The 25637-nt window shown below is 40.8% G+C and overlaps 1 protein-coding gene across 4 annotated transcripts in view; it reads right to left on the bottom strand.

The window, feature by feature from the left end:
* The window catches only part of atp8a1 (ATPase phospholipid transporting 8A1), a 222770-nt gene that overhangs the window by 17531 nt on the left and 179602 nt on the right, over positions 1 to 25637 (bottom strand). For all 4 annotated transcript variants that reach the window (XM_088343544.1, XM_088343546.1, XM_088343545.1 and 1 more), the window contains 4 exons: positions 22691 to 22769; positions 20922 to 20983; positions 20785 to 20841; positions 19005 to 19112 (listed from right to left, as the gene is read on the bottom strand). In XM_088343544.1, coding sequence (XP_088199670.1) covers positions 19005 to 19112; positions 20785 to 20841; positions 20922 to 20983; positions 22691 to 22769 — 306 coding nt within the window. The remainder of the gene's footprint in view (positions 1 to 19004; positions 19113 to 20784; positions 20842 to 20921; positions 20984 to 22690; positions 22770 to 25637) is intronic.

The following is a 25637-nucleotide window of genomic DNA, read 5'->3' as shown; positions in this document are numbered from 1 at the left end:
GAGAATAACACCCACAAGATTACTTAGACGATAGATACTAGAGTTTGTGGCTAACCAGTTGTCTATGCTAATTTAATTCTCATTCCTCTGAGTTTTCTTCAGAAGATAGGCACTTGAGAAGGAAAAGAGTGGGGCAAATCAAGGGAAGACCACATATTTATCTGACCCACCATCCTTAGCACAACACACCACTCCCAATTCCTCTGAATGCTGAGTTCATGAGGATGGAGTCAGCTACTATTCAACTCTGTGGGTTTTCTGACTATAGGAGTCAAAAAGGAGTCGAAAATACACAGGAATACTCAAAGTCTAATGGAACATTGTACCGTAAATTCTGGACTATAAGCCGCTACTTTTTTCCCTAACTTTCAACCCTGCGGCTTATTCAGTGATGCGGCCAATTTATGTAATTTTTCTAACGGCCGCTAGCGGCGCTCGAGTGTCGCTACCATTAACTGCCCTGTCAGAGCTATATTATTATTATTAAAGCTTTGAAAACTCTCTCGGTGTACCGTCTTTCTTTGTAAATATGTGTAACCCATGTATAATGTGTATTTGCAACGGTATATTTTTGTAATGTATTTATTTGTGTTTATTTTAGACACTTATTCTGATATGTTTTGCACAGGTGAACAAAAAATGAGGGGCGGAACAAACGCGGGGTGCCGAGTTTAAGTGGGGACCGCTAAAGGTGAGGGACAGACAAGGAAAGGAGAGGGGGTAAAAAGTTGGTTAAAGAAAAAGGAGTTGCGTGAGTAAATGTCTTCATCTGATATATTTTTCCCACCCTTACCTTTGGAAATATACACTTTTTTTCCTTGGATTACTTTCAACGGGACCCGTACTCTGCAGGTCTGCATCAAACCTTAAGTACCGGTATCATTTTCCGTTCATTTTGCCGGCTGTGATTTTTGGACTGTGGACTTTAATGAAGGACATTTGGTTTCAATCGCGAGACTTGAAGTCGGGTTTGGGTTAATTTTGTGTTTGTGTTACATTTTTTTAATGTGAGCGCATGCGGTTTATATACAGGTGCGGCTTGTGTATGTACAAAATCAGTTTTCCTCTTAAAATGTGGTGGGAGCGGCTTATAATCAGGTGCGCTCTATAGTCCGGAATTTACGGTAATGAAGAGCACGGATATATGTACACACACACAAGAAAGAAGCGATGATGCTATGATTAATAGTCTTGGATCATTGAGCTCCAGAAAAAAAGGCTGCCGTGCAATAACAGCTCTTTGTTTTCTTGCTGAGTACAGCCACTATTCATTTGTTTACAAATCAGTAAATTGTATTATAAACAATAACGGAGAAAAAAAACCCATTAAAAATGATTTAATAACAGCTTTTTATATTTGAAAATTCTGTGTTGTTAGCAGCTAGCATTAACAACTAAAGGAGTAATTTGAGAAGTCAAATAAGCTGCTAGCATTAGCGACTCGATTGCTAAAAGCTTGAGCCCACGGCAGCAACGCTAGTTACATTAGCATTAGCAACCAGATTTTTGAAGCCATAGGCCACATGAGTGACAATATTACGTTACACCTAGAACCTAGAGTACTAAAGCAATAGGCCATCTTGGCAAGAATGGTTACATTGGCATAGGCAACAACAATATTCAAATTAGCTTTAGCGGCTGCAGTACTGAAGCTATGGGCCGTGTTGGCAACACTGCTTGCATTAGAATAGAATATACCTTTATTGTCATTGTTACAAAATGGGTTAACATATTGTGACAACGAAATTAGCATAAGACACTAAAGTCACATAAGACACCCGGGTCTTTAAGCTCGGGGCCACGTCAGCAACACTGGTTACATTAGCATTAGCAACTACAGAGCGGGAGCTTGAGGCCACATCGGCAACACTGATTACGTTGGAGATCCTTGAGTTAACACGACTTCCAATAACTAACCTAGTAATAACATAGTAACAACATAGCAATAAATTGATAAGTTGGTATTTTAGAAAAGCATATGAAACTGGGTGCTCTCAAAAGGAGCCCTCAGTTTGAGAAAGGGTAGAGACCATGTCAAAGATGCTAGTAGATTAGCATTCGTGACTAGAGTGCCAATGATATGAGCACATTAGAAGCACTGTGTCATGGTTGCCATGGTGCCCAATTGGCCCTGCCCGTGTGGCGCCACCTATGGGTCATTGACAGATTGGCTTTCCGTCTTTTTAAGCTCAGTGTTCTCATTTTTCCTTTGTCAGTCCGTCAACGAACCTGTGACTCGCAAGACGTGGGTTCTGTCTCGGTCCTGTTTTTCTGTTGGTATTTCCTGTCCGGTATCGTTTCCGGTTATTTTGTCCTGTTAAATATCGGTTTCAAGTTTCGTTCCTGTCTATTTTTGCCCTGTTTATTATTCCCTCCAGTTTTTATTCCCGTCTAGTTTGTCCTGTTTATTTCGATATCCTGTTTCATTATCAATCCTGTCTGTCCCGTCTTGTCCGGTATCGACCCCATCTGTCCCATATCTGCTCGGGCGTTTGGGTCCTGATCCTGTTCCGGTTCTTGACACACTGAATATTTTCTTGTATACTCTAAATTTGCAAAAAAAAAAATATGAATCCATGTCTTCTAGTAACTAATAATGTACCTGTAAAAAATTATTATTTCGACCAAATTTAGCTCAAAGTCTATCATCTACAAGGACAGACACAATTTGTCCTAGCTGATGGAAATGTATCCAACATTTCGAGAGAGCTTCAGAGGTCCTAATAAGAATCAGGAGTTTTGGGGTCTCCTCATTGACGGGGGCTCAAGGGGTTGTGGTTTTTTTTTTTGGGCGGCCATGCATCTGTCAGCTCGCTGTGCAAGACCTTGTTTACTTTGGGTAGCTAGCACTGAAACGTTCTGTCATTGCGTGTCAAAGTGCAAGACTTTGCGCTGCTAGCATTGTGATGTGGCACTTGTTCGGACTGTCGGGACCCCCGTTAGCTGTGTCTTTCCTGTAACGTGACACATAAGAGCAGGGGTAGGCAAACTACAGCCTGTGGGCCACATGTGGCCCATCTGGCTTTTTCATGCAGCCAGCGGAAAGGAGTATAAAGACTATACCGTAAATTCTGGACTATAAGCCGCACCCTTTTCCCTAACTTTCAACCGGACTAGTTGCGTGAGTAAATGTGTTATTGATATATTTTCCCACCCTTACCTTTGGAAATATACTTTTTTCCTTGGATTACTTTCAACAGGACCCGGACTCTGCAGGTCTGCATCAAACCTTAAGTACCGGTATCATTTTCCGTTCATTTTGCCGGCTGTGATTTTTGGACTGTGGACTTTAATGAAGGACATTTAGTTTCAATCGCGGGACTTGAGGTCGGGATCGGGTTAATTTTGTGTTTGTGTTACATGTTTAAATGTGGGCGCATGCGGCTTATATACAGGTGCGGCTTGTGTATGTACAAAATCGGTTTTCCTCTTAAAATGTGGTCGGTGCGGCTTATAATCAGGTGCGCTCTATAGTCCGGAATTTACGGTACTTATAATAGTAAAGGATGTACCATATTTTTTGGACTAAAAGTCACAGTTTTTTTTCCTTTTTTGGCTGGCGTGCGACTTATACTCTGGTGATACTTATATGCAAAATGATGCTCATTCTGCACTGGGCCATCTAGAAAAACACAGAAGCTATGTCAGAATACTCTTCCTGGCATCTCCGTGAGGTATGCTGGCAGCACGGCAGCGGACAGGAAAAACATAGAGTAATCAACACAGCCCAAAAGATCATCGGCTGCTCTTTGCCCAGTCTAGAAGATTAAAAGAAAATTCCCACCTTGGTCATCAACTCTTTGACCTGTTGCCGTCTGGTGGGTGTTACAAGGTCCCTCAAAACAAGGACAAATAGGCTCATAGACAGCCTCTTACCCAAGGCCACGGTAATACTGTACTACACTAATACTTTTACAGAAGTATTACAAAAATTAATCTGCAGTAACGTTACAAAACACTACGTAATACAATTATGGCAAAACTACAAAAATGCTACTACAGTAATACAGAAATACTACTACAGAATAACTACAAAGATCCTACTACAGAAATACTCAAGCAATACTACTACAGTAATACTATAAAATACATGTAGACACATACTAGAAAAAATACTAGAGAAATGCTACAACAAACACAACTACAATAACAGTGTAAGATAATTAAAAAAATACTATTATGGAAATACTATGACTGTAGTACTATAATACAGAAATACTACCACAGCAATACTACGACAGAAACACAACAAAACTATTAGGATGGATATACTGAAATACAGAAATGCTGACACCGAAATGCTACCAACATAACTGCCCCAGAAATACTACGGTAACACTACAAAAAGCTACAAAAATCCTACCCTGAAAATGCTACAATACTACAAAAACAAAACTACAGTAAAAACTGAATATGCAATTAAGTGCTCAACACAGGGACCTTTGTTTTGATTTAATTGTGTTTCAAAATCAATTTGATGAGACTTTTCTTATTAAAAACAAATATAAGAATAAATATAACATGAAATTGTCTACTTGTATATTTATTCATCAATGCGAAATGGCTAGGTTTCCAGGAGTGGCCCTTAGGCCATATTTTTTAACCCAACATGGCCCCGCGACTCCAAACGTTTGCCCACCCTTGCACGAGAGGACACTGGGTTCAATAGTAAAGTCAAGTCAAGTCATGTCTATTTGTATAGCCCTTAATCTCAAAGAGTCTCAAAGGGCTGCAAAGACCACAGATGATTGCAAACCAGACTATTATACCACCATCCCCTGATCTAAAACCTACATGAGGGCAAGGAAAAACTCAAAAACCACAACATGAGTAAAGTCAAATCATGTTTATTTTTGACGCCCTTAATCACAAGGAGTTTCAAAGGGCTGCAAAGACCACAGATTATTGCAAACCAGACTATTATTACAGCATCCCATTATCTAAAACCTACATGAGGACAAGGAAAAACTCAAAAACCACAACATGAGTCAAGTCAGTCATGTTTATTTGTGACGCCCTTAATCACAAAAAGTCTCAAAGGGCTGCACAGACCACAGATTTTTACTAACTACTGACTATTATTACACCATCCCCTGATCTGAAACCTACATGAGGACAAGGAAAAACTCAAAAACCACAACATGAGTCAAGTAATGTTTATTTGTGACGCCCTTAATCACAAAGAGTCTCAAAGGGCTGCACAGACCACAGATTATTGCAAACCACAGCCTATTATGACATCATCCCCTGATCTAAAACCTACAAGACGGCAAGGAAAAACTTAAAAACCAAAACATGAGTCTCAAAGGACTGGACAGACCACCGATTATTGCAAACTACTGACTTATTACACCAACCCCTGATCTAAAACCTACATAAGGGCCAGGGAAAACTCAAAAACCTCAACATGAGGCAAACGAAGAAACCTTGAGAAGGGACTGACCATGAGGTTGTTGCAATAACAAACAATACACATATATTGTAACATGAAATATAGGTAATTCACAAGCTATAGAATAAAAGTGTGTTTTAAGCCTAGATTCAAACAGTTCCACTGAGGTTGCGGATCGTGTATACGCACACTTCCCGCATCCACATCAGTGTCAAAGGAATCAAAGTTAGCCTGAAATGAGCTAATGTGCCGGCCATTAGCTGCAAATTGACTTTGATGCGTGACAAAACACGGGGCCGGGAGGAAACCCCAAATGACAGGAAATCAAAAAAAATACTCCCACCTCCCTCCCTCTCACACATACTGAATGGAGCTTTTCTGTGCAACTGGGCCACACGACAAGGCGAGGGGACCCAAATGACATGACAGAATTACAGACGAACGGGTGGAAATTCAGCCTTGTTTTTCTTCCGAGTTACCTTCGTTCTTTTCATGTTTAGCTAGTCTTTAATAGTGGCGTTTAAGCTGTCCGGTGAGTCTTTTGAAAAATAAATCACGGGTTGAAATTTAGCGTATTAAGTCAGACTAGGAAAAGCTGGGAAAATGAACCATTAGGTGTAATCAGCGTTTCTCAATCTGAGGTCTGGCCCTCAAAATGTGTTCGTTTTTAGTGTGTTTACTTGTTGTGAGAGGATTTTTCAATTGTGTTTATTGTTTTTGTATTCTACCTACCTACCTTGTTCATATCGTTCAAGAGTGTTGACCGACAGCAAGACACACGCAAACAATAACAAAGAAAATAAGAAAAGGAAAAAATAGCAAAAAAACACACACAAAAAATTTTGGACCATGGCCAACCCAATTGCCCAAACACCCAAACAAGTTAGGCACCCCGGCACCTAAAATGGTTATGCTTTCGTCCTTCCAGATGAAACAGGACACAAGAAAGCAGCCGTGTCACTCAGGTCAGGGTGACACAACACTCTTTTGTTCAACAGCTGGGCCTACAACTTTCACTGGTTTACCCCTACCGTATCATAGAATGTGTCCAAACATCCAAATATCCTTTCACAACACCTCTCCACTCGTTCCTATCACGAACAAGAACTCTGGATTCCATTATATTTAGACCTCTTTCGGGGCCTTCCTCTTCGTCTCCTTCCATTTACTTCTGCTCTGTAGATCCTCTTCAACATTCGCTCCTCATCCATCGTTTTTCTAGCTACACAAAAACATAACAGGCATTTTATCCATTTTCCTGGAATTCATTCGTTTTTTTGATCATTTCAAACTGTGAACGCCGTAAAACATTTTTTTGTGCAGGTTTTTATCTTATATTATTTTTCCATGTACTGCTACGTATGATAAGCACTTTACTGAAAGCGGGGAAAGAACTAAGAAGGATGCTTCATTCATTAAATGAAATGAACTTTTTTAGACAAATGATCTTTGTTTCTCTTCTACAGTCTGTCTTGCTGTGATTAAATGGGTGCTGCGCTATCTAAGGTTTATTATATCTTAATAAGGGAAATTGCAATCTTTATTTATCTTTATATGTTACTTCCCCTCTCGATTACTGTAATGCACTACTCTCCGGCCTCCCGAAGTCCAAAATCAAGAGCCTTCAGCTGGTACAAAATGCTGCAGTGAAGCTTTTAACTAGGACAAAAAAGTCCAATCACATCACGCCGATTTTGGCTAACCTGCATTGGCTCCCTGTTAGCCTAAGATGTGATTTCAAGGCTCTCTTAGTATTATACAAAATCATACATGGACTTGTTCCCTCATATCTTTCAGATTTAATGTCCCCCTATGTTCCGGTCCGGAGCCTTCGCTCTGAAAACGCTGGTCTATAGTGATCCCAAGAGCCAAGAAGAGATCCGCAGGTTCGAGAGCGTTCTCCATCCGGGCCCCGGTGCTGTGGAATGCTCTTCCCCATGAGATTCGATCTGCAACCTCAGTGGAAATGTTTAAATCTAAGCTTAAAACACACTTAAATTCTATAGCATATGAATAACCTATATATTATGTTGACAATATCTGTGTATTATTTGCCCTCATGTAGGTTTTAGATCAGGGGATGGTGTCATAATAGTCTGTGGTTTGTAAGAAGCTGTGGTCTGTGCAGCCTTTTGAGACTCTTTGTGATTAAGGGCGTCACAAATAAACATGACTTGACTTGACTCATGTTGTGGTTTTTGAGTTTTTCCTTGCCCTCATGTAGGTTTTAGATCAAGGGATGGTGTAATAATAGTATGTAGTTTGTAATAGTCTGTGGTCTGTGCATCCTTTTGAGACTCTTTGTGATTATGGGCTATGCAAATAAACATGACTTGACTATTAAAGCAAGTAATTAGTCGAAGTTAACAGGTATGCAAATAGTTTACCCTAAAAGTATTTGTATACATGTTTGTTTTGATCCCGTCCCCCCAAAAATGCAGTATTCCTGCACGATTCTGTCTTTAAAGCAATACTTTAGTGTTATTTTTTTTGTATTATCAAGTATCAGCCCATCAACCAGTTTACCATAAAAATATTCGTATACACATTTTTATTTAGGCTTTTTTTTCACTCAAATTCAGTAGTTTTGCATAATGATATTTTTCTTTAAGAACCTGGGAAAAAATAGTGTGTCTGTTATATGTATTTTCATAAGTCAATGTTGAGTCGGTTTACTTTCCGTATGAGGAGCTTTTGAGTTTTGATTATTATTTTTATTTTAATATACTAACCACCCAAACTGTTCACTATCAAAATATTTGTACATACAATTGTTGTGCGCTCACCCAAAAAATATCTATTTCTGGATAATGATACCCTTCTTTAAATAGATGCAACAAAAAAAATGTGGCCATATTACATGCAACATCCTTTCTAAATGTATTTTTGTAAGTCCGGAGGGAGGGGGTGCACCCAAACCACAAGACAAGCTTCCCCAAATAAACCTTAAAAGAATGCAAACAAAGCAATAACAAACATTTGTCTTGAGTGAGCCCAAGTGACGCCTCATACCAGGGGTGGCCCTCGGGAGCTAGACGGGGCCAAAGCGGTCCGCTGGGACAAGAGGCGGGGGCTGGACCTTCAGGACAAACTAATAAACAGACTGACTAGTGTGGATTGTTCAAATGGGGAAAAGGGTGTTTGCCTTAGGTGATCCCACAAAATTGGGAAAGATGTTGCTATCAGATGGAAAATCCTGATGTATTTCAAATGAATTACCGTAAATTCCGGACTACAAGCCGCTTCTTTTTTCCCAAACGTTCAACCCTGCGGCTTATTCAGTGATGCGGCCAATTTATGTCATTTTTCTAACAGCCGCCAGCGGCGCTCGACTACAAAAGGTAAGATTTAGACCGGTGGAATATAAGCGCCGAGGAAGACTGCACTTCTTAGCTTGTGCACAAATTCAATTAGCGTAGACATATCCTCATCATGCAAATTGCAAAAAGAAAGGCACATGACGCAGCTTTCAAGCTAAACGCAATCGAGCAGTCCGATAAAAAAGGAAACAGAGCTACTGCATGTAAGCATTACTTTGCGAGCGTGTTGCTAGCGTGTTTTTGAATAAGGGAGCGTGGGACGACGTCTATATGACAAAGACTCTTTCCCATACTGAAGGAAGACGACTATGATGACGTCAGTTATGAGGAGGAAGATGAGGACGGTTTACCGTGGTTTCTACATGTACGGTATGTTTTTTTTAACAGACCCGTTTACTGTGTTGCGAGCATGTTGCTAGTAGCGTTTTGCTACCCTTCACAGGCACGGTTTGGGATGAAAGTTATAATATTATTATTAAAGCTTTGAAAACTCTCTCGGTGTACCGTCTTTCTTTGTAAATATGTGTAACCATGTATAATAGGTATTTGTAACTGTATATTTTTGTAATGTATTTATTTTAGAGACTTATTCTGATATGTTTTCCACGGGCGAATCAAAAAGAAGGGGCGAAAACAACGGGGGCTGACGGGAAGTGGAGTAAAGGTGAGACGTGTTTGTGGACGCAGCGGACAATAGAGGATATATATTTTTCCCACCCTTACCTTTGGAAATATACATTTTTTTTCCCTTGGATTATTTTCAACGGGACCCAGACTCTGCAGGTCTGCATCAAACCTTAAGTACCGGTATCATTTTCCGTTCAAATTGCCGGCTGTGGTTACTTCAGTTACAATCGCGGGACTCAATGTCGGGTTTGGGTTCATTTTGTGATTGTGTTACATGTTTTAGTGTGCGCGCATGCGGCTTATATACAGATGCGGCTTGTGTAAGTACAAAAGCGGTTATCCTCCTAAAATGTGGTGGTTGCGGCTTATAATCAGGTGCGCTCTATAGTCCGGAATTTACGGTAACCTGATTACAATTATTTACACCTTCATTTTCTCTCTGGTGAATTCATGCACACCTCTTCAAGATTGTGGTGAGCAAATATAACAGAGGCCATATCAGTAATATGAAAGGGTTCATTTTTACCTATTATAAATGTAAAAATGGTATTTAATCCATCCATCCAACCATAATAAGCCATCTGTTGATGAAAATGGAGTCTGGTATCACACGGCTATATCTGCAGTTCAACTCTGCTCTTTTCTTGACTACTTGAGTCAGTTAAGGGTCTAAAATACGTTGGAAAGGCCATAGTTTTATAAAAAAAACTATACCGAAGAGCTTGAATACATAAACACACAGAATATTTTAAAAGGGAGCAGTGATACTACGAGAAATGATCTTAAAAACACTTAGCTCAGAGGGGGGAAGAAAAGCCATATAATCTGTAAATAGAGGATATTTCTTCTCATTGTAAGTATTCCTTTACTTTAATGAAATTTATTTGCAAACATAACACATTTTTTTTAGGAATATTAAAATAATATAATATTTACGAATAGAAAACATGTTTTGAATATAGCAAATTTACACCAATAATACTACCAAAATATTTTTATAAAGACTGTAGTATACTTCATTTTAAGTATCCATCCATCCATTTTCTGCACCGCTTATCCTCAGTAGGGTCGCGGGGTGCTGGAGCCCATCCCAGCTATTTTCGGGCAGATGGAAGTCGCAGGGTATACAGAGAGACAATTCCCTCGCTCATTCACACCTAAGGACAATTTGAACCTGACAAGCATGTTTTTGGAATGTGGGAGGAAACCGGAGTGCCCAGAGGAAACCCACGCAAGCACGGGGAGAACACGCAAACTCCACGCAGGAAGGTTCCATCTCATGACCACAGGACTGTGCCGTGGAGGCGCTAACCACTCATCCGCTGTTCTGCTCATTTTAAGTATCATTTCTCATATTTTACCAAAAAGAAATTCTTAAATCATAATATCCTAGATATTAAATATGAGAAAACTTAAAATATTACTTGGAAATCGTAGATAAAGCACCAAAGAAAGGGATGCCAAACACCCTTAAAGCCCAAAAAGAAGAATATTACTTGGAAAGATAATTAATTTAATTATTACCGTAAATATATACTATAGAGCGCACCTGATTATAAGCCGCACCTACCTCATTTTAAGAGGAAAACCGATTTTGTACATACACAAGCCGCACCTGTATATAAGCCGCATGCGCCCACATTTAAACATGTAACACAAACACAAAATTAACCCAAACCCGACCTCAAGTCCCGCGATTGAAACTAAATGTCCTTCATTAAAGTCCACAGTCCAAAAATCACTGCCGGCAAAATGAAGGGAAAATGATACCGGTACTTAAGGTTTGATGCAGAGTCCGGGTTCCGTTGAAAGTAATCCAAGGAAAAAAGTGTATATTTCCAAAGGTAAGGGTGCGAAAATATATCAGATGAAGACATTTACTCAGGCAACTCCTTTTTCCAAATATGCTAATAAAAGTAGCGACTTATAGTCCGGAATTTACGGTAGTTATATACTATTTCACTTAAATAGCTTTAAAAACAAGTGTGAACAAATCCTCCTTTTCCAAAAGGGCACAGACAGCCTTGTCGACATAGGGCAGCCCTAAAAAAACACTGGCTGCAGACAAATCTGCCAATAAACGCCACAAAAAAGCTCCAGCAGGGCATGAAAACAGTCCGATTTTCTTGCTCAACTCGTCCATCCTCTCTCTGCATGTTTTCGTCAACAGAAACAAACACATTCCCACAAAAGCTTCAACACTTGAAAGCCAGCGGCGTGATTTGCAGTGTTTGGACAAGACCAAGACGGCTTTTGTCACTCAAAACGCACTTTGCAGCCTGTTGGCCGGTGTGAAGTATGACAAGAATTTAATGGTATGTAAAGATAAAAGCTGATTTGCATATAGTTTCCGTATAATTTGATTTCACTAATATATAATTTCAGTATTATTCTGTTAAATTAAAATGTACACAAGTGTATGGGGTATCCGGTGTGCACCTAATTGATGGATTCTCCACCTTTGCTGCACTGAAATGTAAATTTAGAGAGGAAACCGAAATGAAACACGGAAAAAACAAACTGAAAAAATAAATTAAATACTCATTTCGCACAGACTTAATAAGAATATAAAATGATAAATAACTGAAGGGTATATTACTAAATGCAAATGTTAAAGGTGGTGTCTGTAGCTTGAGAGCATTCTACTTGCCAACGCCCTCTTCTGGCTGAAATCGGCATTTTAGCCTCTGTCAAGCTGCTTGTGTGGCGTGTGCACAAATGTGTCTCTCTTAGACGCACTCGAATAAACTTTACATTTTTGGGGTGATTTCGGATTGGCATTTGAAACGGTCCTTTTCTTACTTTCACCATTTTCATTCTTGAAGAAATTAAGAAAAACAGATCGCTCTGGAAATCACTCTCCTCCCCATCACCCCGCCTCCTTTCCTCCAGTAAATTACGCTCTGTGGCTGAAACACCGAAAGGTTAAGTAGAATAAGCACAGATATGTCAATGGACAAATTATATATACATATATATATATATATATATATATATATATATATATATATATATATATAAAGGCTCTTCGAACTCAGTTGTGCGTTGTTAAAACATACTTGAGAAGAGATTTATTTTGAAACTTTTCAAAGACACCTCAAACTATGCACCAGACCTTTCAGTGTTGCATTTATTTAATTTTCATTATACAAAAAAAAGGGATTTAAGTGCTTAATAACAAGGGCGATACAAAAAAAAGTAGAACTGGAGAGATCTAAGCGAGTGCATTCTACTTTGAATAAAGTGTCCGTTTATAATGAAAAATAAATAGCACTGCACAATCTCGCTCCCTCCCTATTTGAAGTATATATTTTTGTTGCATTTTAGCATTTATGGACAAAGAGAGTGAATAATGACAAGAAAACAGGAGTAGGAGGGAATCGATGATGATGGTGCGGTAGTAGAAATAAACGAGTCATTGCTAAAATAAGATAAAAATAATAGTGAATCAAACTTTGCCGTACATGACTTCGAGCCATTACAATATTGTTCTTTCGGAAGCTTTATTTCACTTTTATTATTTTTTTCGGTCTAAATCGAAAATGTACTTTTGGTAACTTTTACAAGAAATACTTTCAGTGCTTAAAATACAATGCAACCATAGTTGGGAGTGAGATTGCGCCTAACAAAATCCATCCCAGTTTAAACGGGTAAAGGCCCAACCCAGCCTGAGCCCCACCAATTAACTTTCGCAGGAGCAAGCTCAAAGAAAACCAAAAAAAATTCAAAATTAATTTGTGAGGACTCGAGAGGATGAGAGGTGATTTATTGTAACAAACTAAGAACTTTCTTTTGTAACTAAATCCAAACAACACTATATAAACATTTACAATTTTATTCAAAGGTCGTGTTGGCGGGATGAAAATTGGGCCATAAAACACAGCAGCAGTATGTCCTTAAGAATCTAGTGCGGCACTTTAAGAGAGAGAGGCAGAGACAAATAGGAACGATGACGAGTGGATAATAGAGAGAGAGGATGACGTTCTTTGAATTGACATCCATGTCTTTACCAGCCCGGTGGGTAGGACTCAGTTCTCCCCGTCGCTATGCAATTGTTGTCAGCATTCGACTGATCGACAATTTCACAAATATGGTAACGCCGTTCCGATTTTGTCTCCGTACATGGTGCATCTGATTCTAGGGCGGATGTTCAAATTCTGGGCCAATTTGGGGTTTTGGGTGGGCTTTATAGAATAGAAAAGAAAAAAAATCAGCGAAAGAGAAGCCCAGCCTGACCTGAAAGTGATGAATGACGTTTTAGGCTGGACCTGGGCTGAAATCCGGGCTTAGACCTGAACTCGGGGCTGAAGATCCTTCCTCTGCCCGTAGTTCTGACTTTGATGAATGTGTTACCATGATACCATGTGGAAAATAGAGTTCGGGGGTAGAAAAAGACCGAAAAACACGCTGATGCAACAAGTATGAAAGATGTACAGATTGAAGTTGACGTGTATGGGGTGCGTAGCTGGGGTAGATCAGACCGGTCTTTGAAAAAGAACGTGTGATCCCATGTCAGGTCTGGAGCTCTGTGATGCAGTTTCGGATTTCATACAAAGAAAAGAAAGATGTGCGCTTGTTTGATGGATGCACTGGCATCCCTGAGAAAGGGGAACGGGGGGGGAAGCGCTCATGCGTTGTGTAAGGTTACCAACATGTCACGGTGTGCATGTAGTGCTGCGGGGCCAAGATGAAAGCTCGGATCAAGGAATAGTACGGAGCCCACATTTGAACAGACGCAAAATTAGAGTGTTGTGTAGTTTCCCTTTATCTCACAGCGACATAGCGGTATTACGCAAAGATGACATCATTGAAGAGGGCACCATTAACAACCATTAGTGCGGTCACGCCACAATTGTTGAGGCGACGCCGTGTCTACTTTGGTTCTTGCAGTTTTTCCACAACGCTCACTTTGACTTTGTTCTATTTTGGATCACATCCTTGGGTGAAAAAGTGAAGGACACTTAACTCATTCAATACTCGAATTGAGAGAGACAGTGCCAGTCCATTGTTGCCATTTTGACTGGTTTTGACTAGGAGATATCAAATAAAGCTTGAACCTTCGTATTTCATTAAAAAAGGATGTTTCTAGCTTTTACCATTCTTTACACTTAAACATTGCCAAGTTTCTTGAAAATACTCGTTTCCAAAAACTGAGAAAAATAACGTTTTAAGAAAGGATGAACCTCAAGCAGAACTTTCACTTATTTCGCATTTGTGAAATACCTCCAACATCTAAACGATGCTTTCCATAAACACGATGGTATTTTACTGCCTGTTACTAATGTCAATTTCTCTCGACTTTCACCACACTGCATCACTACGCCTACTTGCCACCGACACACTTGTTCGCTGGATACAGGAAGCAACACTAGGATGTTAGGCTTCCTCGACGTGTTGACAAAGATCTGATCATTCTCAGATATTTGATATAACCAATGAGCAGCGCTAAATTCATACATGAACGATGCATGGAGGATGCATGGACGAAGCATTGACGAAGCATCTCATCTCATCTCATCAGCCGTACCGCTTATCCTCATTAAGGTCGCGGGGGGGCTGGAGCCCATCCCAGCCATCTCCGGGCAGTGGGCAGGGGACACCCTGAACTGGTTGCCAGCCAATCGCAGGGCACACAGGGACAGACAACTCATTCGCTCATTCACACCTAGGGACAATTTGGACCGGCCAATTCACCTGAAATGCATGTTTTTGGAACGTGGGAGGAAACCGGAGTGCCCGGAGGAAACCCACGCAAGCACGGGGAGAACATACAGACTCCGCACAGGAAGTCTGGAGCTGGATTTGAACCCACGCCAGGTTCCCATGACATGAACTGTGCCGCACAAGCGCTAACCACTGCGCCGCCGTGCTGCCCTGGACGAAGCAGGGACGACGCAAAAACATTTACAGGATCTGGGTTACCATGGCGATCGCATTCCCTCAGCGGACGTGCACAAAACGTCATCCCTCTCTGAACAGACAATGAAGATGGGATTTGGTCCTCCTTTTTTTGAAAGGAATAAGCTCTGTTAAAGAGTAAACTGCCTATTACTATTGTCCATTTTTCGCGACTCTCACCACACTGCATCACTACGCCTACTCGCCATATAGAGTCGCCTACAGGAAGCAACACGAGGAGGTAGGGCCTTCTTGATGTGTGGACAAAGATCTGATCAAAGCTAATCCTGTCATTTTATGGTGATTTATCATACTGAAACCTCTCAGGATTGATATTACTGATGTGCAGCGCTAAATTCATACACTAACAATGCATGAACGGTGCATGAATGATGCATGGACTTTTACATGATCTGGGTCACCGTGGCGATCGCGTTCCCTCGGGGGAAGACGTTCTTGCGGACGTGCACAAAACGTCATCCCTCATCCCAGACAATGAAGATGGGATTTGGTCATTCCTTTTTGAAAGGAATAAGCTCTGTTAAAGAGTTATCTGCCTATTACTATTGTCCATTTTTCGTGATTTCGTGATCTCTTGATGTTTGAAGTCTGAAATGTGGCATAAGGTTGCAAAGTTCAAGGGGGCCAAATAGTTTCGCAAGCCACTGAATGTATGGAAAACTGAATATTTTAACAGGTCTTGCCAACTGGACTTTTCGCAGCGTAATTCTAATTTGATATTTTACACTATTTTATTTTCCACTGGTACTGAGCAAAAATCGTTTTTACATCTAACGATACATCGGAAAAATTCTTCGGCTAACTGGTAAACGCATCAGACTGCAATATCTGTTATTTTCCTTCCTTACTTTATAGGTTTTTTTCATGATTTTGCAAAGGGTAAAACATAAAATTTATTGAGTGCACACACTCATAAACACGGAAAAACAAGTATGCATGGAAAATAACTTCCTACCTGGGAATATTTTGGACTTTACGATAACGAGAACTCAGAACGTACCGAGCCACATCGATTATCGACGAGACCCAGAGACAGAAAATGCAAAGGACAGCAGAAAAAGAAAAGCAAACATTTTCAGGGTCGTGTGCTTCCTGCCCGCTTCGCCTCCGTTTGTTTTGCTAGCGTAGCAGCAAACTGTCTCCGCGTCACCTGCGGATACTCAGCATGCAGGCTAGCCGGCGTAAAACAAACACTTTCCTAATTGGTCGCAATTAAGTCATTATGCAACACAAGACGGAGGTCTGCCAGGGCACCGGGTTTCTGGTTCTTCTTTAGGAGGGTGCTCGAGATGCTTGTGAGATAATACAGGTACGCAGGCCAGGGGTTGACAACCCAAGATGTTGAAAGAACCTTATTGGACAACGAACCCCCGCAGAAGAAAGAAGAACTAAAAAAACACTATCGTTTAAAAGTTTCGGTTCACCCACATTTTTGCGTTTTACGTGAGAAAGTCACGCTATTATTCATTGAACTAGAAGTCCAATGTTTATGTTATAATCCCCATATGAATCTCTGTACATGTTACCCTGCCACTGTTTTCTACTCTGGTTAAAGCCTGTTTCTGTTGTTCTCTGAAGGGAGTAGTACACACTGTTGGAGGAGATCCTCAGTTACTTGGGAATTGCTCGCATGAAGTAGCCTTTGCGGGACATTTTATGGCTATTCGGAAGAGCAGCTTCAGCGACAGGCTGCTGACACAGTCTTGTCCCACAGACAGACTGAGGAGATCATTTCTTCCTCAAGCCACGAGGCTCTTGAACTCCACCCGGGGGAGTAAAAGCCCACATTAAACCCCACCCCCAAATTTGAATATTACCCTATTTTTATTACAGTGTGTATTTTATGTAGCACTCTATATTAACACGTTATATTGGGTATTTCTGTATTCTATTTCGTTTATTTTATTATTATATTATTTTCAACACAAGGATACTGCTGGAGGGGCAGCACGGCGGCGCAGTGGTTAGCGCTTGTGCGGCACAGTTCATGTCATGGGAACCTGTCGTGGGTTCAAATCCAGCTCCAGACTTCCTGTGCGGAGTTTGTATGTTCTCCCCGTGCTTGCGTGGGTTTCCTCCGGGCACTCCGGTTTTCCTCCCACGTTCTAAAAACATGCATTTCAGGTGAATTGGCCGGTCCAGATTGTCCCTAGGTGTGAATGAGCGAATGAGTTGTCTGTCCCTGTGTGCCCTGCGATTGGCTGGCAACCAATTCAGGGTGTCCCCTGCCCACTGCCCGGAGATGGCTGGGATGGGCTCCAGCCCCCCCGCGACCCTAATGAGGATAAGCGGTACGGCTGATGAGATGAGATGAGATGAGATACTGCTGGAAGTGTGAATTTCCCCACTGGGATGAATAAAGTATCTATGTATCTACAGTAGAGCAGCAATTGATCTGAAAACGTCAGTAACCTAAATCACAAAATATTGCATGCAATGGTAATCGAACCTGGGTCCCGGTGGTGAGAATGCCGACAGATAAAAATGAAGGTCAGTTTTATCACTTCTCTAACCAGCTCAACTATTGTTAGCTGTGTTAACATCATTGCACAAGGGTTTTCTAATCATCCATTAGCCTTCTAACGCAATTAGCAAACACGATGTACTCTTAAAACACTGGAGTGCTGGTTCCTAAAGCCCTGTAAGGCCTCTTTTTCTCAAACTAGAGACACATGTACATGTTACCCTGCCACTGCTTTCTACTCTGGTTAAAGCCTGTTTCTGTTGTTCTCTGAAGGGAATAGTACACACTGTTGGAGGAGATCCTCAGTTACTTGGGAATTTCTCAAATGAAGTAGCCTTCATTTCTAAGAACAGAGTTTTGCAGGACATGTTATGGCTATTCCGAAAGTTTCATCACACCCACAATTGTGATGCTCCAGATACTCAATAATCTATAAAGGAAGGTCAGGATCACAAGGATTTTCTAATCATCCATTAGCCTTCTAACGCAATTAGCAAACACGATGTACTCTTAAAACACTGGAGTGCTGGTTCCTAAAAGCCTGTAAGGCCTCTATTTCTCAAACTACAGACTAATGTACTTGTCACCCTACCACTGCTTTCTACTCTGGTTAAAGCCTGTTTCTGTTGTTCTCTAGAGGGAGTAGTACACACTGTTGGAGGAGATCCTCAGTTACTTGGGAATTTTGCACATGAAGTATCCTTCATTTCTAAGGATAGAGTTTTATACAGTTTTATCACACCCACAATAGAGATGCTCCAGATGCACAACAATCTAAAAATGACTTATTGCTTCTCTAACCAGCTCAACTATTGTTAGCTGTGCTTACATCATAGCACAAGGGCTTTCTAACGCAATTAGCAAACACGATGTACTATTAAAACACTGGAAATGGGCCTCTGACCAACTATGTCGATATTGCATTAAAAAAACAGCTAGTTGAGGCTAAAACAGTCATATACTACATTCACAATGTATAGAGTGTATTTCTGATTAGTTTCTTGTTATATTCATTTAAAAAAAAAGGACATGAACAGTAGTATATGTTTGGAGCTGTAAAAAATTAAAAGATGTATGTAAGCCTCATGAGAAACATAAATTACATACTGTATACATCTACATTTATTGGAAAATGTTAAGAACATCCTCCTACAGAAACCATATGATTTTCCATTATCAACCATTTTTGAACATGTGGCAGAAAGCCACTAGGGAGCGCCGGCGAGCGATCGCCATGTATTTGCTTGTGAGGTATCGCAAGTCTGCGAGTGGCTAGGCTTACCTCACCCGACATGTCGGGTGCAAGGGGGATGAGGGGCCACAAGGACGAATAGATGATGAAAAACACGACCCACAGGCAAATGCTGCCCCAAATGGCGATGTGGCTGAACTGCAAAAACACACAAAAAAAACACTATAGAAAAGGTCTTTGATACAATTTGGTGTCATTATCTTATCTTAAAAAGTCCCATTCAGTTCTACACTGTTTACGCTTTCCGTATTTCTGATTCAGTCTGATTTTAATTAGATACAAATTTACACCAGGAGGATGAGTCGCTTTTTTCTTACATTAAAGGGACAGTGTGTATTATTTTGTGATTTCTAGTGGTAAGTAAAAATGTTATTCAAAATATATCGATTTAAATAATCAGCGAAAATACATGAATTATCAGGAAAATAAGCCTCACCTAATAATTGTCCGCCATCTTGCTGCTAAGGGTACCACCTAAAACCTGACTTTATTTTCCTTGTTTTTCCTTTCTTTTACTTTTTCTATTTGTCTTTTTCCTCTTCTTCTTCTCTTCTTTTTCCTTCTAATATTTCCTTGTTTTCTTTTTTTTTCTCTCTTTTGTTTATTTTTTCTCTTTTCTGCTTTTCTCTTTTTCTTTTATTTTTCTTTGTTCAATTGCTTTCCCCATTTCCACATTTTATTATTTTCTTCATTCTTTAGTCTATTAAATTAGTTTTTTTTTCCCAGTTTTTTTTCTTGTTTGTGTTCATTCTTTATCACTCTTGGCGTTTCGCTTTCTCATGACTACTTTTCTTTCTTCCTTTTCTCATTTTTTTCCCTTTTTCTGGCAAAAGGCTTGACAAACTAGAAGAATGTCGTGTTTTGATCACTGGAGTCTCAGTACTAATAAAACAAATTCTTCCTTGTGCTTTTTAACACTCATTTTTCAGTAACACTACACGGGACAGCAACATGTTGTGGTAAAATATTACACTCTGTCCCTTTAAGCAACGATGCTGTTTCAAATACTAAAGAAGCGCTATTTTCAAAATAAAGGTATGTAAAGTAGTTATACTCCACTCGGCTAAAGTTTAAAATAAAATAAAAATCAATCACGCAGCGGATGGTATACCAACAGGGTTGTGTAGGGTTACTTTAACTGGATTACTTTCAATTACTTTTGGATTACTCCAATACCAAATATGCTAATAAACAAGGTTGGGTAGGGTTACTTTAACTTGATTACTTTCAATTATTTTTGGAATACTCCAATACCAAATATGCTAATAAACAGGGTTGGGTAGGGTTACTTTAACTTGATTACTTTCAATTACTTTTGGATTACTCCAATACCAAATATGCTAATAAACAGGGTTGGGTAGGGTTACTTTAACTGGATTACTTTCAATTACTTTTGGATTACTCCAATACCAAATATGCTAATAAAATAAAAAAGAAACTAAATATGAATACAATTATGACTCAAAACACGTGGTAAGCTTTCTCTCCTGGCTCTGATCTCCGGCAAAACGAACATAAAATGCGACAGAAACAAAATGAAAATAAATCCAAACAGCTTGCCAACATCATTTTTGCCGTTCCATGTATTCCGTTACTCCCCAAGCCTGCACAAAATGTAGTCATTTTATTCATATTTAGTTTCTTTTGTCTTTTATTAGCATATTTTGTATTGGAGTAATCCAAAAGTCATTGAAAGTAATCAAGTTAAAGTAACCCTACCCAACCCTGTATACCAACACCTCATGGCGCTAGGCACAAAATGCTAGATACTGTCTTTCGGGTACTCCATAAATGCAGAAGTCCTATTTACCATGGTCCAGGATGAGGTTTCCAGACCCGCTTTAAGGCAAACTGTGATGACCACAAACTGGGGAAGCAAATGTCAACACACACTTAGTGTCACGCTTAAAATGTCACGACTGTGGTTTCTCCGTCTGCCAGACTTACTGTGTAAACCATGTTTCCTAAAAGGAGATAGTCTGGAGTTCTCCCGTTGCCGAATACCGTATCTGGAAGAAGATTGACAGGAGGGTTACATTAGAGGCTGCGAAATGTATATGTGCTATAATAGTAATCAATGTTCCCTGTAATTTTCCAGGGGTCTGAGCGTTCACACAAAGTCGGTGAGCAACGCTTGAAACAACAGTGAGCAACCATAATCCCAAGTGTGGCAAGATAATTCATGATCAAACATGTGCAAAACTTGACATCTAGTTACATTTTGCTGAGAAAATTATTTTTCCCTTTAGAATGAATTGACTAAAGTACCATTGCAAAGGTTGTACGGCCTACAAACGTCGTTTGTTTTTATAATTCTTTCACAAGATATCCATTTCTTTTTATTTCCTGATATATTTTGTCGCATAATATTACCATTTTTGGGGGCTTATTGAGTCGGTTGTAAGATACGGAACTGTACTTAATCACATTTTTTAGTGGAAGTACAATGTTGGCAACAAGATTCACTTGATATAATTGGAAATTATTTGAATGCAACACAAACTTTTTCTTCTTTTTTCTGTGTTTTTTTCTACTTTTTTAAAAATTCCTTTAAAAAAATCTCATTGTGTTTATTTTTTCCGAGCCGTTACTTTTTTCTTTTGGTTCTCCATTTACTTTTTTCCTACATTTCTGTCTTTCTCAGCTTTTTTTCTAAATTTTTCCTTCTTTTTTTCTCAGCTTTTCTCTACTTTTTCATTTTGGTATTTTTCCTTTTTTGTTCTATTCCCCCTATTCCTTTAAGTCATTTTGTGCATAATTGTACATAATATTTGGTCATGTTGGGATGAAAGAAGCAAAAACAACATGAAGAGCCGTTTAGGACCCGAAAGAGCCGGTTCCTTTTAGTGAGCCGAGCCGAAGAAGCCCGTTCTCGAAAAACTCTACTGACTTTACTCAACTTTGTTCTACTTCGACATTGACTTCCAAATACCGCATTCAGGACACAACGTCAGGGGAACCTGTGTATTTCTACCTTCATGCACTGTACCTGACTCAATTTGCTTCTTCATTAGCAATTTTGAGCCCTCATTTTTGAGAGCTGGCTAGATTTTCTTGTGCGCTGAGAATGTGCGGGCAGTGCGCGATTGCTAGTTTAATAGTAATATTTCTAAGGGTTCTTCCTATGGATTGTTATGAGCACCGTAACACAGACTTATAGATATTGAAGTGCATGATTTTCGGTATAAATCTTCAGAAGCGTAGGCTATTCCTGCATATTTTCGACTCTTGGCTGACTCAAATAGTCAGGACACCAGTAGAGTTGAAAGGCAGATGTAGCAGTGTGATACCAGACTACCTTATCCACAAATGACATGGCTAATTTGAAGTATGAACTCTATTTTCTGGACAATAAGCAGTGTTTGAAATAACATCTGCATCTTTTATGTCGGAATTTCGGTTCGTTCGTTTTCGTTCATGGTAAACAATCAGGGTGTTGGAACGGATTAAAACGATTTTACATTACTTTTAATGGGAAAAATCGATTTCGGTGATCGAACAAATCGGTTTTCGAACAGGGTTCTGGAACAGATTATGGTCGTGAACCGAGGTTCCACTGTATCGGAATAAAGAAGAAAATGTCCCGTGGTGACCGTAAGACAGGACACACATGTTAGCAATCGAGCGTCGGCCGCATGCAGAAAGCGCTAATTAAGACAAAGTACGCGACGCCGACTTTGCTCCCTTCTCGCCGTGAATCTCCAGGAGCCGCTCACCGTGCTGGAAGGCTTTGAGAGGGAACCAGAAGAGGATGACGGAATGGAAGAGGCCGTTCAGACAATGAGCCCAGAAGACCTGAAGGGGGGGAACAGAAACGAATTAGAGGGGGGTTGGAGACGGTCAGAAAATTCACACAAAAAAAAGAAAAAGAGGTTTGGATACAAAAGAGAGCGGGGTGCTCCTGCCTACCAGGCAACCTCTGACCTGGGTTCTTTGTGCTAGCCCAGCGCTAGGCTAAGTGGCGGTTTTGTCGGGGCCCCCGCTATCAATGGCCACCCCGCTGACAGACACGTTGTATATCCTCAGAGGGTGCGACTGGTTGGGGGAGCGGCGGAGAAGCCAAAGTAGACGGAAATTTATTCAGCGAGGGACAAACGGCTCTCTTGTATAATTACCGAGATTTTTTTTTCAACTTTGTTGTTTACTATTAAACACCAGTCAACCTCAGCCAACTGCTGCCTTTTTAATGATTGCGATTCCTCTTTTCTCTTCGACTGTGTTTTATGCTGAAGAGAATTGGAGCCTGAATGTAGATTTGGGATGGAAATTCAATGTTTTTGAGATGAAGTGTTTGAGGGGCATGTTAGGAGTTTAAATAGATTGAGAAATGAAATTGTGAGAGACAGAACTGGAGTAGTAGTGGAACTGAGTGTGTGGATAAGAGAGTACTCGGTTGGTTTGGACACATGGAGAGGATGGATGAAGGGTGAATGTTGAAGAGGATCTACAGAGCAGGAGTAAATGGAAGGAGACCAAGGGGAAGCCCGCAATTGACGTGGATGGATGGTGTTATGAGTGCACTGCAGGAAAAAGGTCTAAAAGTAGTGGAAGCTAGAGCTCTTGTTGGTGATAGGAATGAGTGGAGAGGTGTGGTGAAAGGATAGTAAGATGTTGGGACGCGTTCTATGATACGGCAGGGGTAAACCAGCGAAAGCTGTCAGGCCCTGCTGTTGAACAGAAGAGTGTGTTGTGTCACCCTGACCCAAGTGACATGGCCGCTTTCTTGTGTCCTATTTCATCCGGAGGGATGAAAGTCTAGGAATGAGTGGAGCGATGTTTTGAAAGGATAGATGGATGTTTGGACGTGTTCTGTGATATGGCGGGGGTAAACCAGAGAAAGCTGTCGGGCCCTTGTGTTGGACAGAAGAGTGTGTTGTGTCACCCTGATCCTAATGACATGGCCACTTTCTTGTGTCCCGTTTCATCCTGAGGGACTAAAGTCTAGGAATGAGTGGAGAGGTGTTTTTAAAGGATAGTGGGATGCTTGGACGTGTTCTGTGATACGGCGGGGGTAAACCAGAGAAAGCTGTCGGGGCCTTATGTTGGACAGAAAAGTATGTTGTGTCACCCTGACCCAAGTGACATGGCTGCTTTCTTGTGTCCCATTTCATCCGGAGGGACGAAAGTCTAGGAATGAGTGGAGAGGTGTTTTGAAAGGATAGTGGGATGCTTGGACGTGATCTGTGATACGTCGGGGGTAAAACAGAGAAAGCTGTCGGGCCCTTGTGTTGGACAGAAGAGTATGTTGTGTCACCCTGACCCAAGTGACATGGCCGCTTTCTTGTGTCCCGTTTCATCCGGAGGGACGAAAGTCTAGGAATGAGTGGAGAGGTGTTTTGAAAGGATAGTGGGATGTTTGGACAGGTTCTGTGATACGACAGGGGTAAACCAGTGAAAGCTGTCGGGCCCTTGTTTTGGACAGAAGAGTTGGTTGTGTCACCCTGACCCAAGTGACATGGCCGCTTTCTTGTGTCCCATTTTATCTGGAAAGACAAAAGTCTAGGAATGAGTGTAGAGGTGTTGCGAAAGGATAGTGGGACGTTTGGACGCGTTCTAAGGGATGGGCAGGGCACCTGTATGATGCGGCAGGGGTAAACCAGTGAAAGATGTCGGGCCCTGCCGTTGAATGTAAATGTAACAGAAGAGTGTGTTGTGTCACCCTAATCCGAGTGACATAGCCGCAATTTGCATACTTGGCAGCCAATCAAAAGCCTGCATCGAATAACTTCCTTCTTCTAGACTTTCCCGAGCGTTATAAGGTCGCACATTTGCATATCATTTTCCAAAGTAGATGCACAGAGAACACAAGAAAAATGTAGAAGTGGTTAGGAATTGTTAAGATTTGTCAATTTAATAGCTCTCTTACTCGTGGTATTGCGGTAAGACGTTTTCCATTTTGTGACGTCATTACGCACGCACCGTTTTTCGTTTTGCTAATTGTTGATCGCCATGTTGTATTGAATGGATCCTTGTTCTTGTTTGCTTGCTGTTGAGGAATAAATATGCTTAAAGGCCGAACCACAATGTCCTGCTTATCTTCTCACGCGTGAGGAAACTGCACACTCTGACATACCCTTACCAGGAATCAAGCCAAAACCTCAGCCCCAAAAGAAAGATTCAAAAGAAGCTAACAAAATTGATGACGCTACAAAACGTAAACGTTCAATAAAAGTATCGTGGAAAGAAGAGTTCCTGTGGCTTGTAGCAGACGACGCAACGCAAACATTGCATGAATGAAGATGAGTCAATACCGGTACATACTGATGGCAGTATACGTCATATACGTGCAATGAATGTTATAAGTAGATTTATCTCATCTCATCATTAGCCGTACCGCTTATCCTCATTAGGGTCGCGGGGGGGCTGGAGCCCATCCCAGCCAACTTAGGGCAGTGGGCAGGGGACATCCTGAACTGGTTGCCAGCCAATCGCAGGGCACACAGGGACAGACAACTCATTCGCTCAGTCACACCTAGGGACAATTTGGACGGGCCAATTCACCTGAAATGCATGTTTTTGGAACGTGGGAGGAAACCGGAGTGCCCTGAGAAAACCCACGCAAGCACGGGGAGAACATACAAACTCCGCACAGGAAGTCTGGAGCTGGATTTGAACCCACGACAGGTTCCCGTGACATGAACTGTGCCGCACAAGCGCTAACCA

This window comes from Urocampus carinirostris, chromosome 9 (genome assembly GCF_059441175.1).
Source record: "Urocampus carinirostris isolate Australia breed hairy pipefish chromosome 9, RoL_Ucar_1.0, whole genome shotgun sequence".
Classification (NCBI taxonomy): Eukaryota; Metazoa; Chordata; class Actinopteri; order Syngnathiformes; family Syngnathidae; genus Urocampus; species Urocampus carinirostris.
Note: the sequence above shows the minus strand (reverse complement) of the source record. Positions and strands in the feature narration are given on the sequence as shown.